At 29.0% G+C, this 14,883-nt stretch overlaps 2 protein-coding genes across 3 annotated transcripts in view; both read left to right on the plus strand.

Moving 5' to 3' along the window:
- The first annotated feature begins 862 nt into the window (after positions 1-862).
- On the plus strand, positions 863-6,914 carry LOC126742919 (uncharacterized). 2 transcript variants are annotated; one of them, XM_050449791.1, is made up of 4 exons: positions 863-1,221; positions 5,505-5,817; positions 5,870-6,078; positions 6,130-6,914. In XM_050449791.1, exons 1-4 carry the CDS (start codon positions 949-951, stop codon positions 6,550-6,552), a joined length of 1,218 nt encoding a protein of 405 aa, XP_050305748.1. In that variant the 5' UTR covers positions 863-948; the 3' UTR covers positions 6,553-6,914. The 2 variants fall into 2 exon arrangements, with proteins under 2 accessions (XP_050305748.1, XP_050305749.1); XM_050449792.1 differs by lacking the exon at positions 863-1,221 and adding an exon at positions 5,109-5,270.
- Positions 6,915-8,057: 1,143 nt separating this feature from the next.
- Positions 8,058-14,883, plus strand: part of LOC126742712 (protein turtle homolog B-like) — a 472,815-nt gene continuing 465,989 nt past the window's right edge. Inside the window, exon 1 of the mRNA XM_050449495.1 lies at positions 8,058-8,510. Within this exon, the coding sequence (XP_050305452.1) occupies positions 8,417-8,510 (94 nt within the window). The 5' untranslated portion in view covers positions 8,058-8,416. The remainder of the gene's footprint in view (positions 8,511-14,883) is intronic.

Genomic DNA, 14,883 nt, shown 5'->3' on the forward strand with positions numbered 1-14,883 from the left:
GTTTTAAAACATTGAATTTTAGCAAAAGCAGATATTTACTAATTTAAATATTTTATACTTCATATTTGTTATTATTAGAATATAATAGCAATACACTGAACATTTAAATTATAGGATAACTATTGCTAGAAGGAATCTAGAAAAATTAAATTCAATAAATAGAGAAAATAAACATAACGTGTATCAAGAGAAAATATTCAATCTTGTTAAAATTTTTCAAAATCATTTTTTGTCGTGTTAAATCATTTGAGAAAAATTAATATACATTACAGAAACTTACTCATATAATAGGTCAGTAAGTTCAAGAACATACCGGACATAGAATACTTACCTCTTTATTTGCCTGGTCGACTATGTTAGTCTTATATAATTTAAAATGTATTTAATGTCTTTCCTCTTAATTATTTATATGTTTTTGTTTGTTCTATTTTATATGATTCCATGTTAGCTTAAAAATTTTAATATATTTAGTAAATATATAAAAATTTTTTGTGTATTTAATAGGAATCAAATCTATAATAGAGTATGTATATTTTTATGACATATTTCCTACAAAGGAAAACACATAATAAATTCACACGTCTTCATTCTTGTAATATTTTTAATAAACCTTTTGATGATAATAAAAATATGTATCACTTTTGAAAAAATATACAAAGGGTATAAGAGGAATCTTGAAACTTTCTATTCTAATTCCTAAATGCTGAAGATCTTTTTGAATTACACAGATCGATTATCATCGCCTCTAAAATAATTATAGTTTAACGTAAAATTTATTTTATTTTAGCTCTCTAGCATGCACAACCTTGAATTAAACTAAATTGAAAGAAAGGGGACTTTGTGGATTTTGACATTATCTTATTGTTTATTATACACGTAGTGGTTTAATATTCATTTTGTGTTTGAAATATGATATTCTAAAGTAATTGGTGGAGGCAAGTAATAAAAATGTCACACTTACAGTGGATAGAATCAATGATAGATGAAACCGTTAAGAATAATGGATTTTATGAAGATTATTGTGTTAAAGTTCACGCGGAGAATGCTAAAGGTGATAATTACGGTAGTGATATAGCATTTGTGGAAGTTTTCTCGAAAAATAACGAGGAAAAGCCTGTATTTAATTTATTTATGAAATACTTGCCTTTAAATGTGGAATTTATGGAAAAGTTTAAGCAGATGCCGGGACTTTTTAAAACAGAAATTAATATTTACACTAAGGTAAGATAAGAGAAGTATACAGGATGTCCAATAAATTTTCTGATTAAACTTAAAATATTAATGAGATAATTTTTTTTCTCTATAATGAAAATTATATTTCTAATATACTTTTTGCGATAAAAAAAACTTTTAACACAACTTAGTCAATAATTTGTTATTTTTTTTATTAATTTATATTAAAAAACCATAAGTATATTTTTTTTATATATACAGTTCCTATATAAAGAAGAGATGATTTTAATAAAAAGATAAATTACAAATAAAACTACTAATGTAATAATATTAAATTATAATGTGAATTTATAAAATATAGGGTGTTACCATCTAGCAGATTTTATTAGAATTTAAAAGGGTATTTACTGTAAAACGGCAGTTATTTAGCTCTGGCTAGTTTATTTAATTAAAATATACTCGCACTTATATTTAAGAATAAAAATTACAAAATAATATAATTTTTTATATAGAAAATGTTTTATAAGAAACATTGACTTGGCTATTTGGAACACTAATTAAAATTAGAATTGTAAGAATATTTTAGAAACCCCAATTTGGTGCTCATAAAATAAATTTAGGACTATTCGAGATTTTTTTTTTACTTTGCTACAAAGAAGTACTGAGGACGAAGAAACAAAAAAAAAAGAAAAAACCTGTAAGAAAATCTTTACTTTTTTATAACACAGATATAAATTACAGATCAATGACCTGCTGTCATACGCTTTCCGTTAAATAAGAAAACTTTTATAAGAAACGTATAAAAGCAAATTATAAACAGTGAAAAAACTACAGTAATAAAAATAAATTAAAAGAACTATTGTAACTAATGAAACATGGAATAGCGAGCATCGTAAAAGTAACATAATTTTAATTATGATAAATTTTATATAACCATTTAATATAACATACATTAACACTGCAACAGTCATTTAAAAAATTAATAGGAAAAGAATAAGTAAAAATCCTTAGCATACACTTAGTTTAATTACACGAAATATGACTAAAGAAAGTAAAAAAGTTTCCTAGAAATGCAGAATTTGTACGCAAATATAAGAATGCAAGACAAATATTAAATAAGTATGAAGAAAGAGGAGAAGAGTTTTGTCAAACTGAGAAACACAGACAGAGTATTCCATGAGTACCTTAAGTAAGTTGGTAAAAATATAGTAAAACTTAGTACAAGAAATCCAAATGTGTCATTCAAAACTGCACTAAACACATTTTTATTATTTTTATAACTATAAACCTAACGAATTCGTAATTGTAGATTTTAAAAAGTGTGAGTTCCTCAAAAAATTGCTAAAGTTCTGAAAATGATAGAATAATAACAGAAACGCTTAAAGAATATAAAGAATCTATATGTAAACCTCTTAAAAGAGCCCTATAAAATTATTTTTTTACACATCGGGAAAAAGAATAACACCGTTAAACTATAGACTTATTTTTCTATTAATCACAGCCAGCAAAATTATGGCAACAATAATGAAAACAGGATGACGTTGTTCTTAAGAGAACATAATATTTTGTCGAAGATTTGATTTGGAATTCAGGAAAAATGCTTAACAGACGATGCTTTGATTGATCGTATAGAGACCATTAGTATTGCTCTAGATAATGGCAAGAAAACTTTGTACTTCATTATTGATTTGATTAAGATATTTAATACTGTGGATAAAACAATTGAAACTCGTAAAAAGAACCGGTGTTAGAGGCGTTGCTTGTGATCTTATGTGTTAAATCGTATGAAAAGGAAATAAATTATGGATAATATGAGTAGAGAAGCCGAAGTTACTTGTTGTGTACCACAAGAAATGGTACTAAATCCCATACAATTTGCTCTTTATATTAAAAATCTGTTTCATATCGAGTCCTGTGGAAAATTGCCATGTTTGGATGAAAAATCCGTGATATTTCACAAGGCAAATAGCTGCACAGCTTTAAAAAAAATATCGAAGAAGATCTATTCAAAATCCTTAAATAAATTCAGATTGCAAGGTTTGAACATTTTTTTACTGGAAAACTACAAATTTAAACTAATATTATTAATTAAAAATGCATGCAGCTATCCTTGAAAATCGTAATTGATAAATTCCACCAGATACTGCTAATGCCGATAAATCACGCATGTTCCCTTGCCTTTTCCTCCTTCTTTGTTCTATCACAGAACAAAAATATATAGAAAAGTGGTGGTTGCATACAAACTGATCGAAATCTTCTGACAAATCTGCTAGCGTTCTCTCGCTTGGCAACGGAAACTGTTGTAACTAACTGGACAGTTTGACTTATCTAATTAGATCAATCAAAATGGTAGAAAAAAATGGCCAATTGAAGGCGGGAAAATTTAAATTTTATTTAATAAGAAACCTCATAATTTTATTATTTAATCGAAATATCCAAAGCAAACATCCAATCAAAAAGGTTACCTTTTGATTATGTATTGGTATCAGATATTGATCAGGATAAAATAAACAATAATGTATAACATATCACCAATTTCAAAATGGAAATAAAACAATGTTTTTATTTAATAAATTTATTATTTAATTTTCCCGAAAAATAATTACTTAAAATTATATACATATTATAAAATACTTTATTATTACAAATATTATATAAATTAGAATTATTCTAAACATGTTTAAAAGTATTTTGTTAGCACTGAGCTATGTCAACTAATTAGATTAGAAAATATTGTGAAGATTGTATAAAGTATATAATTCAGCTACAGACAATTAAGGTAATGTTTTCGGATAATACTTAAGACTAACGACGTAAGTACTAACATTCATGTACTAAACCTACACAAGTTATATTCTATAAAAATGTATAATAATTTTCTTTGTAAAAAAATCTAAATTTTACTGCTGAATGAATAATCTTTGTTTATTATATATATCTTTCTGTTTCCTAAAGAAAAATTAATCATATTTTATAATACTAATTAAAAATTCTATAAAAGAGTATTATATAAAAAAACAATATATATAGCATATATCACATACATAGTATATATTTGTTAGTCTCTCATAATACTAACAACTTGAAACTATAATATTGGAAAAAAACTTCATTAAAATTTAAAAGACAAATGCCTACAGAAAATAAAAATAAACTTAAAAAAAAGCAAGTTATAACAAAAACATTCACTCTGATCTATTCCGGGCGCTCATCTCTCTTAGTCTCTAAATCTCTGTCTCGCCTCAGTGAACACAGGAAGTGGTATGATATGAGCATGAAATAAAATAAAAAAATAAACAGTGTAAATCTTATAAATAAATTTTCTAAATGATTCATGTCTAAAATTATAACAAAACAAATTTTTAAATAAATATGCATCGTAATGTAAAGCCAGCAATATCAGTGTTAATAAAATTTGTTGGGGAAAACTGATCAGAATGAATTCTATAGCTCAAAGTCTTAATAAAATTTACATTGCTGACTAAAAATTTTTATTACTATGTTTATCAGAACCATTTAAAATATACCTACTCTTACATGAAGGATATTTACAGGAGAATCTTAATCAATTTTTTAATTGTGCAAAAGGAAATGAGATGCCAGACATTTTGTAATATGATAATCAAGTTAAAAATTAAATATTTGAAAGGTGTAACATCTTGATTGAAACCAACTGAATTTGATTTTTTATAGACTAAAAATTGCCAATACAAAAAAATAACAGTTATAAATAAAATCACATTTTCTTACCGGACACCTGGAATTGCTGCAAATTAATTAGAACATTACTCCTGATATTGAAAAAGAACTTTTTAGGAAAATTATTGATTTAAAATAGCATCCTTAAAACAATCTCAACCCACGCTTCCAGCATATACATTGAAATGAAAAACAAACACAAATGATATGACAAATGATGTCAATGTCAACAACGTCATTTCTGTTAGCTCCTGTTAATTTTGCCAAGCAAGATAAGCTTCATACATGTGTGTTCTATTTTAGTTGAACAAGAAAAATTGTCGATATTACTCAACGCTGCAAGTGTTGCTAACAAAAAGAGACAGAAAATGGCAAAACTAAAATTGAGAGAGACAACGGTTTGTGTATTTCATTCAATCCACAAAGACGCAGACGCGTGGCAAGTGAATTCCATTTCAGTATTGCCGTTGTTATATAATTTTCTTCCTTTCCTTTTTTCTCATGCCTTTAATTGAATCCCCTAAGCATTTACTTACAAAGAGAACTTTCATAGTTTCAAGGGAAATCTTATTCTTATAAAGTTTTAGGATACCCTGTATATGAAAATCTAAACCTAAATAAATTTTTTCCAGATAATTCCCAGATACCAGGAGCTCCAAAAACAACAAAACCAACCCTTAATGGACTTCACACCCAAATGTTTATACACCAAAGAAACAGGAAACAACGCAGTAATAGTATTAGAAAATATAAAACCTCATGGCTTTACGTTACATCCCAAAGAAAAATCAATGGATTCAGCACATATCCGGTTGTTGCTTAAAAGTCTTGCCCAGTGGCATGCCCTTTCTTTCGTCCTTAAGGATCAGTACTTTGAAGAATTTAAGAAATTAAATGAAACGCATAAAGTAAGCCCTTGGGGAATGATTTTTGAAACTCACTTATGTAAGTAGGAATTGGTGCTATTATAAGTATTTTAAAAAATTATTTTAAATAGCAAAAGTTTATGACTACAGCCATAAAGCTCTTCACCAAATTCTGGAAGAAACTGGGGAATATGACGTATTAAGTAAATTTAAAGCAAAATTTAAAAACCTAAGCGCCAAAGAGATGATGCACTCCTTACTGAATAATGATAAGAGTGAAAAACATGCCATTTTAATCCACGGTGATTGCTGGAACGGCAATTTCATGTTCCAATATATTGTTAGTATCACTTAAGTACTTTTAAAGTAGAATGTATAAATTTATTTTTAGGATCAAGATCATACTGAACCTACCAAAGTACAAATCTTGGACTTTCAAATAGCCTCTTTAAGAAGCCCAATAACTGACGTATCCGAATTTATTTACTCGACTGCTTCATCTGAAGAATTTAAAAATATTAGGCAAATTTTAATGGAATACTATGCCGACTTAGCAAGGAATATAAGAGCTTTAGGAAGCGATCCTGATCAAGTATTTTCTTTCAGCGACTTTAAGGAGCAATGGCATAAGTACAGCATCCATGGTATTACTGTTGCATTATTGGCACCGGTATATTTGCATTTAGATGATGAACCTTTGGATGTAGCAAATGAAGAAGCAATGTTCGATATATTACCTAAACAAATAGCCAAGCCAGTTGTTCGCAAAAGAATGACTGATATGGCTAAATGTTTTGCTTCATTTGAGTTTTAGATACGGTTTTTTGAGTTTTATGTAAATAGAATACCGTAGTGTATACATAATTTATTATAGTATCATATCCATGCCTCAAATTCATAGAGCAATGCGCATTATTGCAAGCTTGCTATAGTTTAGCATTTTTACACTACCTTGTCAATACATATAAGACAATTTCATATACATATGAATTTATTATATACATATGAAATTGCCGTATAATTGTCAAGTGTTATCTGAAAAAACTACGAGCTCATGAAGGTCCATTATTTAACAAAGGATAAATTTACATATTTCCTATAACTGCAAAGGGCATATAAGGCCCAATTTGTCTTGTAGTGCATTTTTTCAATAAAATATTCTCGTATTTTTATAAATTTTTGCATTTTATTTTAGCTGTGTTAATTACACTGCAAATGTTGTTAAAACGTACTGCTAGTATGATATAGCCAGATAAGATAGATTACCGTCAATTACCTGGAAGACGATTAAGAATATTTAAAAGATTATTTCTGCTATTAATAAAATAATTCAATCTTTACATAAAATTATTTTAATTTTACCACTTACAGAAGTATATTATTCTTAAAACATGATGCGTTATTTTTTCTGATTTCATGTTCGTTGTTTGCCTCATTTTATTTTTCTATTATTGCGTCGCTTTATTTATTATATTCTATTTTTTTTACCTCTTTTAAACTTTTTCATAAATTATTTCTTTAAAAAATGTGATGTATAATGCGACTAGCAAAGACTATTTTTTTTTCAGTTATGTAAAAATTTACAGGTAATTCCATTTAATAATAGTATATTTTTTACATTTTTTCAAAATAGCAATGTTCAACTTTTTTCCTGTTTTTACCATTTTAGTCAGCAAAAAAAATCTTACGAGTTTGCTTATTCTAGAACCCAAAAAACTCAAGTTGATAATTGACTTAAATGATTTTAATTGCCTGCAAGAGATTTTTGAGTATTTAGGATACCAGTGTCACCTAATTAGAAATTTTAGTGTTTTGTAAATGAAAATTGTACATATAATAATTGGGCCCCTAGTTAAAAATCTAAAATTCGTATATTCCATAAAGGTCCTATTTTTCAAAAATAAACATAAAGCAACAGCTTAATTCATTAGTTATTCCATGAACAACCAAGGACTACGAGCCCCAAGACAGTATAAATTTTTAACAATTCCTTAATCTAATACCCTTTCGAAACCCTAATCCCACTTCTGACCCGACAATACCTGAACCCGAAAAGACCATTAACACCGGTCACTTTTTGTTATTGGAACACTATCAAACTATTCCTGCGGAATTTTCCAGGAGGCATCAAAGATACCGGCATAGAAGAGGTTATCCGCCGCTAATGCAAAACAAAAACCGTATCACGGAGGTCCCTGTGTTTTTAGCAAATCCCATTGTCCTACAGGTATATACGAGCGCGGGTAGAGTCCGAAATCATGCGCAAAAGGGCTCGGATCGGTTTAGGGCGAAACGGTGCCAGTCTTAGGGGCGCAATGGTGAAGAAACCATCCAGACCGTGTTGACATTCCGATCGATTTTTCCGGAGGTTCGGTTAAATTTTCCGGATTTTCTTCTTACACTTCTCTCGCTCGGTGATTTTCCGGTGACTCGTCAGCCGGTCGGTAAATACGGTTATACCGCGGGAAGTTTTACGTTTTAAAAGTTTCAGGTGTAAATAGAGCGGTGCTTTGGACAGATTTTAAATTGAATTAAACGGTGCAGATTGATCGAAAAGAAATGTTTAATTTATAAATAAATAACCTAATTATTGGGAGGTGGTTACAGTGACCTAAATGCTGTGAACGGATGACAGTGATGTGAACTAGTGAATACAAATTCTTAGAATTTAGATACAAATGCTTCAGAAAATTATGCTTGAAAAGATGTGCCTGGTTTTAAGTGTCATTATGCTTAAACTAATGATTTTGGCCAATGCTACTAAAAAAGAAGGTAAGCAGTCATTTTAATTATTGTATTAAATTTATATATTGGGCGTACATGTATTAGAAATAATACTTTTCCATACACATAGATTTTATTATGGCGTATTTTGAACCAGGAAGAGAATATCTAATTTTACAATTCGGATTCCGTATCGCTTTATACAGTAGTTACAAACCATAAATTATTATTAAAATATTCGAAATATTTAGTGGATGCGTATTTAGTGCCAAATGAATCTCAAATATATTTATTACACTCGAGTTGAACTGTACTTAGGTAAAAATCTATTTAATTTTTTAATATGCGAAATATTTTAATATTCAAACTTTTATTGACCCTGATCATCCATCTTTCCCAATTAACTGACCAGGAATATTTTTTTTATAATATTCAAACAATTTTAAAAAATAAAATGGAAGCATAAATACCTAATTTAATTTAAGAAAAATATTTTTTTAATAATTAAATATTTTTGGGATATCTCTGGTATTTATTCTTTGAAGCTAGATGATATGGATATTACAAAAGAATGTAATAACCTCATCATATTATTATAATGCTACTAATTATTGCGTAATATAAAAAAAGATTAAAGCGGAAGATGTAGCAATAAAATTTCATAGTTTAAATTATAGAAAATACTTAATAAATACTTTAGGTCATTTGCAAGGAAAATATAAGTTTGAAGTTAAAGTGAAATTTTAAATGTTTCTTTAAAGATATTAAAACTAATATATATTGTAAAACCCTAATAGAATTTAATAAAACATTTAAAATATAAAGAGAATAACTTGTTTATAGGTAACTCTTTATAATATTAAGCCGAATATGTAATATTTGCGTAAATATTAAATATAATATTGTCCAAAAAACCATATTTTTGATTAATAATGCGAAGACATTTTAAGAATATTACAGGAACATTAAACATAGGATATTAAAGACTTTTTTATTTAAATATATTTACAATATCTTTAAGGATAATAATAATAATAATAATGGCTTTTATTTGAAAATATACAATAACAAATACAGTAAAGAGCTATTACTACAAGATATAATATGGCGCAGTCTATCTTAGAAGCTACTCTACTGAACCATTTGATATTGGTCCAAACCTAAATAACAAATAATAACACAGATCTGTCATAATAATTAGCATATAACCCCAAGAAGCATTCACCTTTCAGAAGAATATCAATAAAAATAGCAATATCTATCAGTTAATAAATAAACATAGGAAAATCTCCAATGTATTTCATGTACTTCCAAATTTAAATGCCCTTACTCACAGTTTTCAACCATTTTCATAAAGAAATAACTATTGTAATATAGTCTTCTACATGAATAACTGATCAATATTAGATCTAATAAATTTTTTGAAAGAAACTAGTTTGAGAGATTTTATGTGCAGAGGAACTCTATTATAAAGTCTCGCTATATTGTAACTAAAAGACCTTTCAAAAATAGAAGTTGAGTGAAGAGGTATAGTTACACAGCTCGTATCGCGAAGATCTAGATTATGGATTTCTGAGCGAAACTTTATTTTCCTGTATAAGTAGTCGGGACACTTTCTTGCTATTATTTTATAAAATAACACAACTGAATGGAAGACGCGCCTCTCAGCTATTCTAAGCCAATGCACATCTCTCAACTTAGCCGTCACTCCCCGCTCTCTACCCCGTATACCCCCAATTAGTCTTACACAGTGGTTTTGTATTAACTGAATGCAATATTTATCCCTTTCGAGCAAACATGGGTTGTAAACTACATCGGCATAATTGAAGTACGAAAGCACTAAAGAGTCGCAAAGCATTTTCTTTAATGACTCATAGATACGTTTGTTTAAATATAAGCTTTAGATTTAGGAATGCTCTCTTAATGTCTGTCCATATAAATCCAATAATCTGTCCAGAACCAGCCCTAGATTTTTAGCGTGGTCAACAAGTGCAAGTTTATTATTATTATTTAAATGTATTTGAATGCTATCCTTATGCAACTATCTTGATTGAGTTCTGCCAAAGAGCAACACCTGAGACTTTGAGGGGTTAAGAGTGACGCAGTGCTTATGAGAAATTTTAGTAAACCTGCTTATCATCTGCATAAAAATGTACATTACAAGATTCAATGTATTTTGCCATTTGGGAAGTATATAAGGTAAAAAGAAAATGCCCCAAAATTGAACCTTGTGGAACCCCAAAACATAATGGCTCGAATTCAGATACTTCGCCATTGACTTTAACCCTCTGACTTCTACCCTTTAAATAACTATAAAATATTTGAAGGTATTAGTGTCATTTTTATAATATTAATTTTTTTTCTAAAAATTATAAAATAAACCAAAATTTTTAATTTTAAATAAATTTGTTATTATTTTCAGGTTTTTTTTTTTATTTCAAGATAATTAAAAAATTGAAAGTTTTGCTTTAGCGCTTTTGAAATTTTGTTTTAGTGATTAAAAATTTATTTAGCTCCTAAATTTGCTTCACATTAAATGTTTAATTTTAAGTTAATAATTTCAACTTAGTTTTACATATTTTTTATTACATTGTCTTATTTTAGAATTAGAAGAAGTTTATAGATATAAATAATTTTTATCTATAATAATTATTTTGTTTTAAAAATAAACTCGGCTAAGAAAGAATTGCATCTGTAAAAAATATTTAATTTTTTAGGTTCATTGCCTTCTTTACATTTTATTTACATTGCTACCTTTAAATAAAGATAATATTCCGATGCACGATTACTGACCAAAACCTTGTATTAAAAAATAAGCAGATAAACAATTTGGTTAACGTTAGTGGTTTCCTTGAAAGTCAAATTTTTTGGTGAAACTATAAGTTCCGTAAAATAATAAATATGAATCGTCTTGTGAAGAAAAGTGCAAATAAAAAAAATTCTTGTTTAGGTCCTTTTAAAAAAATACTAAAAAGCATAATTTCAAAACATTGTTTTTAAAATAGCTAATGGGAAGTTGTAAAGAATATTTTTTGTGATTTCTATCATTATTGAACATATTAGTTTATAATAATTCAACTCATATTATTGCTAGATTGAATAAAAGTCTTTTGGAGCTAAATCTGGAGATCTAGGAGGCCATTTAATATCACCAGTTCCACCAATAAAGCGCTTAGCAATAGTATCTATTAGAATTCTTTTGCAATAACCGCATTATGAAAGGACAGTCGTCTTGTTAAAAATAGATAGATAATAGGTCTAGATCAGGGAGAATTTGAATAGCAGGAAGAATTTGGATTTGCAGCAACTCGGCGTATTTTTAGAGCGTTTAAAGTACAATTAATAAAAGATGACCCTATAATATGGTCGCACAAGCCGATACATTCAATTTTCGTAGGTACCAAGCACGGAATCTAAAAATTCCGTGCCTATTTTTCCAAAACCAATATTGAATAATGCAAGAATTGTGTTTTACATGTAATTCAAAAAAAATTAATCCCAAAAATAAATATTTATTTTTTTGCCTTTTCCATCATGGTTTCACAAAATTCCATTCTTTACCACTGGCCTTTGGGAAACATTTTGGAATATGAAATATTTATATCTATGTTTTTTCAAATATTCGTTTTCAATACAACAGTTTCATGGTCCATACCCAGTTCCTAACAAAGTTCCTACTTGAACGTGTCAATTCTACTTCTATAGATTTTCCTAAACCTTTTCGATAAAGTATTCGTGGCATATTTGACAATCTTGAAGACAAAGCGATATTTCAAAATTTAAAACCACATTTAAAATTGCTTTTTTGCAAGAAATCAGTTTATTTTCAAATGTAATTGAAAACAAAACTTTAAAATTCAATAGTTTAGCGGGCATACAGTAAATTGAGGCTTGCCGATATTAATATTGATATTCTAGAAAAAAATAAAACACAGACCGGACGATGAGAGAAACAATGTTGCCATCATTTTGTACAATGCGTAATCTTTAATTCCCCAACCTGTATATACTGATCTATTTAACCCATATAACCCTGAATTATTTTTTTCTGAAAAATCACGTTAAAACCCATTATGTGAGTTTACAATGGTGCAATTAGCTGGGGCAAAATCAAATAACAGTTTTTTAAATAAAGGAGGTCCTTTTAAAAGGACCGTAGGTACATACATTTTTAAAAGAGTAAAACAACGTCGAAAAAAAATTTATTGACTTAAACAATATTATTACAAATAAAGTAATTTTAGAAATTACATAGTGTGAAATTGACGGAAACAGTCCTTGGGGTGCAGTCCAATATCGCATTTTTCACATTGAAAATTAGCCTTCTTGCGGCAAACTCCACACTTTCTTTGGTTGGCTTGGTAGACCACCATATGATCAATTCGATCATATCGAGAATGTTCTTTGTAACTCCCTGATCTTCTTGAGGCCCCACGTCTATTCAAGACTTTGTGTGTTTCTAATAGTTCAACGGCTACGGCTCTTCTGAATGCTAATTGATCGAGTTTGCCCCCATCAAATACCATGCATTCTGAGTGGCCATATTAATACACTGACTAACCAATGGAAAATACCATTTTTTCTTTCTTATTGATATGCGGTATTGCCCAATATTTTGATCGCTGCGATCAACACCCCCATATTTTCGTTGTAACCTTTTATTGGCTTAGGTTGATCAATGTAGACATATTGTTTTTCTTTTTGTGAGAACCTCTTTACTTTATTTTTTGGCAGTATGCAAGAAGCGTTAGAAGCAATGGTTATAACATTATTATCCTTCTATCGACAAATAACTAATTCGTTGTACACCAATGCATACTGGTAATCACCCCTGGATTTTTTTTAACGCCTTTACAGCAGTCAATGGGCACTTTGGCAGCCTGTTATCTTGGATGGTTCCAGTAGCTCTTAATTTTCTAAATGTTAGTTCTTTTATTAGTGACAATGATGTAAAGAAGTTGTCAAAAAAGATGTGAAAATTGCTAAATCTTGTCGATTCTAAGATGTCTGCATACTGTAAGACTGCAGATGCGCCGAGTCCTAAGTCTTTATATTTTTCAGATAAAATGTCAGTGGATCCTTGATAAGGTTCAAAATAGATTATGTATCCCAAGCGAGTAGTTCCTACCCAGAATTTATAACCCCATCGTATGGGTTTTCCCTTGATGAACTGTTTGCAGCCATGGCGCCCAAAATAAGGCACCATAGCTTCATCCACGGAATGGTTTTCTTCTATTGAAGCAAATTCTAAAATTTTTTTATTTAGTTCATGAAAAAGTGGTCTTATTTTCGCAAATCGGTCATCCTTGTCTAAATTATTGTTGTCAGCGCAATGAAAATTGCTCATCAAATACTGGAAACGAACTCTCGGAATCGAAGAACAAATGAGTGTGTTATTTGTATCTGCGGAATTTTGCCAGTACATTTTTTTCCTAGACACGCTGCAGTACCCACTTACAAGTAAAACTCCAATAAAGACTGATTGACGATTGACGATTGACTAAATTGACGATTTTTTTGTGCGGCATATAAATTTGTACACTGAACAATTTCTTCAATAAGATTTTGATCAAAAAAAGATTTAAAAAGACTTGCAGGAGAACGGTTGTTGTTCTGTGTGTGAGAAACAGGACTCCAGGCTGGCAAAGTTTTCTTCAAACTTGAAAATTTTAATTTTTTTGATAATTTTTCTCTGAACAAGTCTAGATAAAGGCAAGTCATCCTCGTCATCAAACTCACCTTCTACCACATTTGTTATTTGACCTTCCTCAGCTCCTATATCTGCTTCTGCTATCACATCGCCATTTCCCCCAGCATCTTCTTCATTTTCACCCATAAGATTTTCTACAGTTCCGCGCAACTGCGATCCTGGCAAACTATTCAAAACGACGTCATTTTCGTCTCCGAAATCTTCGTCCGTGTTATAATCATTGGCGTTTTCAGTTGGAAAATAATAATTTCATCGGGGATATCCGCAACCTTGTCGATGTCCTCAATTTTTTATAACAGGTCATTTAACGAAAGTTTTTTTTTTCCAAAATCTAAAATAAAATAGTGCATTTAGTCAATTTTACCTTTTTACTTATAAAGTGTGTTTAAAAAGTGGAAAAGTATCCCTTAAACCTACAGTCCTTTTAAAAGGACCAGAGAGTTCAGAGACACATAAGCTCAAACTTTGCTATGTTTTTGTAATCATCACAAAAGATTACATAGATCACACATCACAAAACATCACATAGATAACATTCACATACTCTTACCTCTTTTGTATGTTCTAAAGATTCTAATTTATCTATTTAAAAATTTTAAAAAATCTATTAAAAAATTCTAATTTATCTATTTAAGTCATAAATTTCTAATCGCAATCAATTGTTAAAGGCTTTTGGTCCAAGGAAATTATTGCCTCATCTGGAAATAAGTT

Source organism: Anthonomus grandis, chromosome 12 (assembly GCF_022605725.1).
Source record: "Anthonomus grandis grandis chromosome 12, icAntGran1.3, whole genome shotgun sequence".
In the NCBI taxonomy this organism is placed as follows: Eukaryota; Metazoa; Arthropoda; class Insecta; order Coleoptera; family Curculionidae; genus Anthonomus; species Anthonomus grandis.

Bases quoted from the DNA above. Each gene is read 5' to 3' on its own strand.
- LOC126742919 (XM_050449791.1), top strand. From the start codon at position 949: ATGTCACACTTACAGTGGATAGAATCAATGATAGATGAAACCGTTAAG. The intron at 1,222-5,504 runs GTAAGATAAGAG...AATTTTTTCCAG, and splicing joins AAATTAATATTTACACTAAG to ATAATTCCCAGATACCAGGA. The intron at 6,079-6,129 runs GTTAGTATCACT...ATTTATTTTTAG, and splicing joins ATTTCATGTTCCAATATATT to GATCAAGATCATACTGAACC.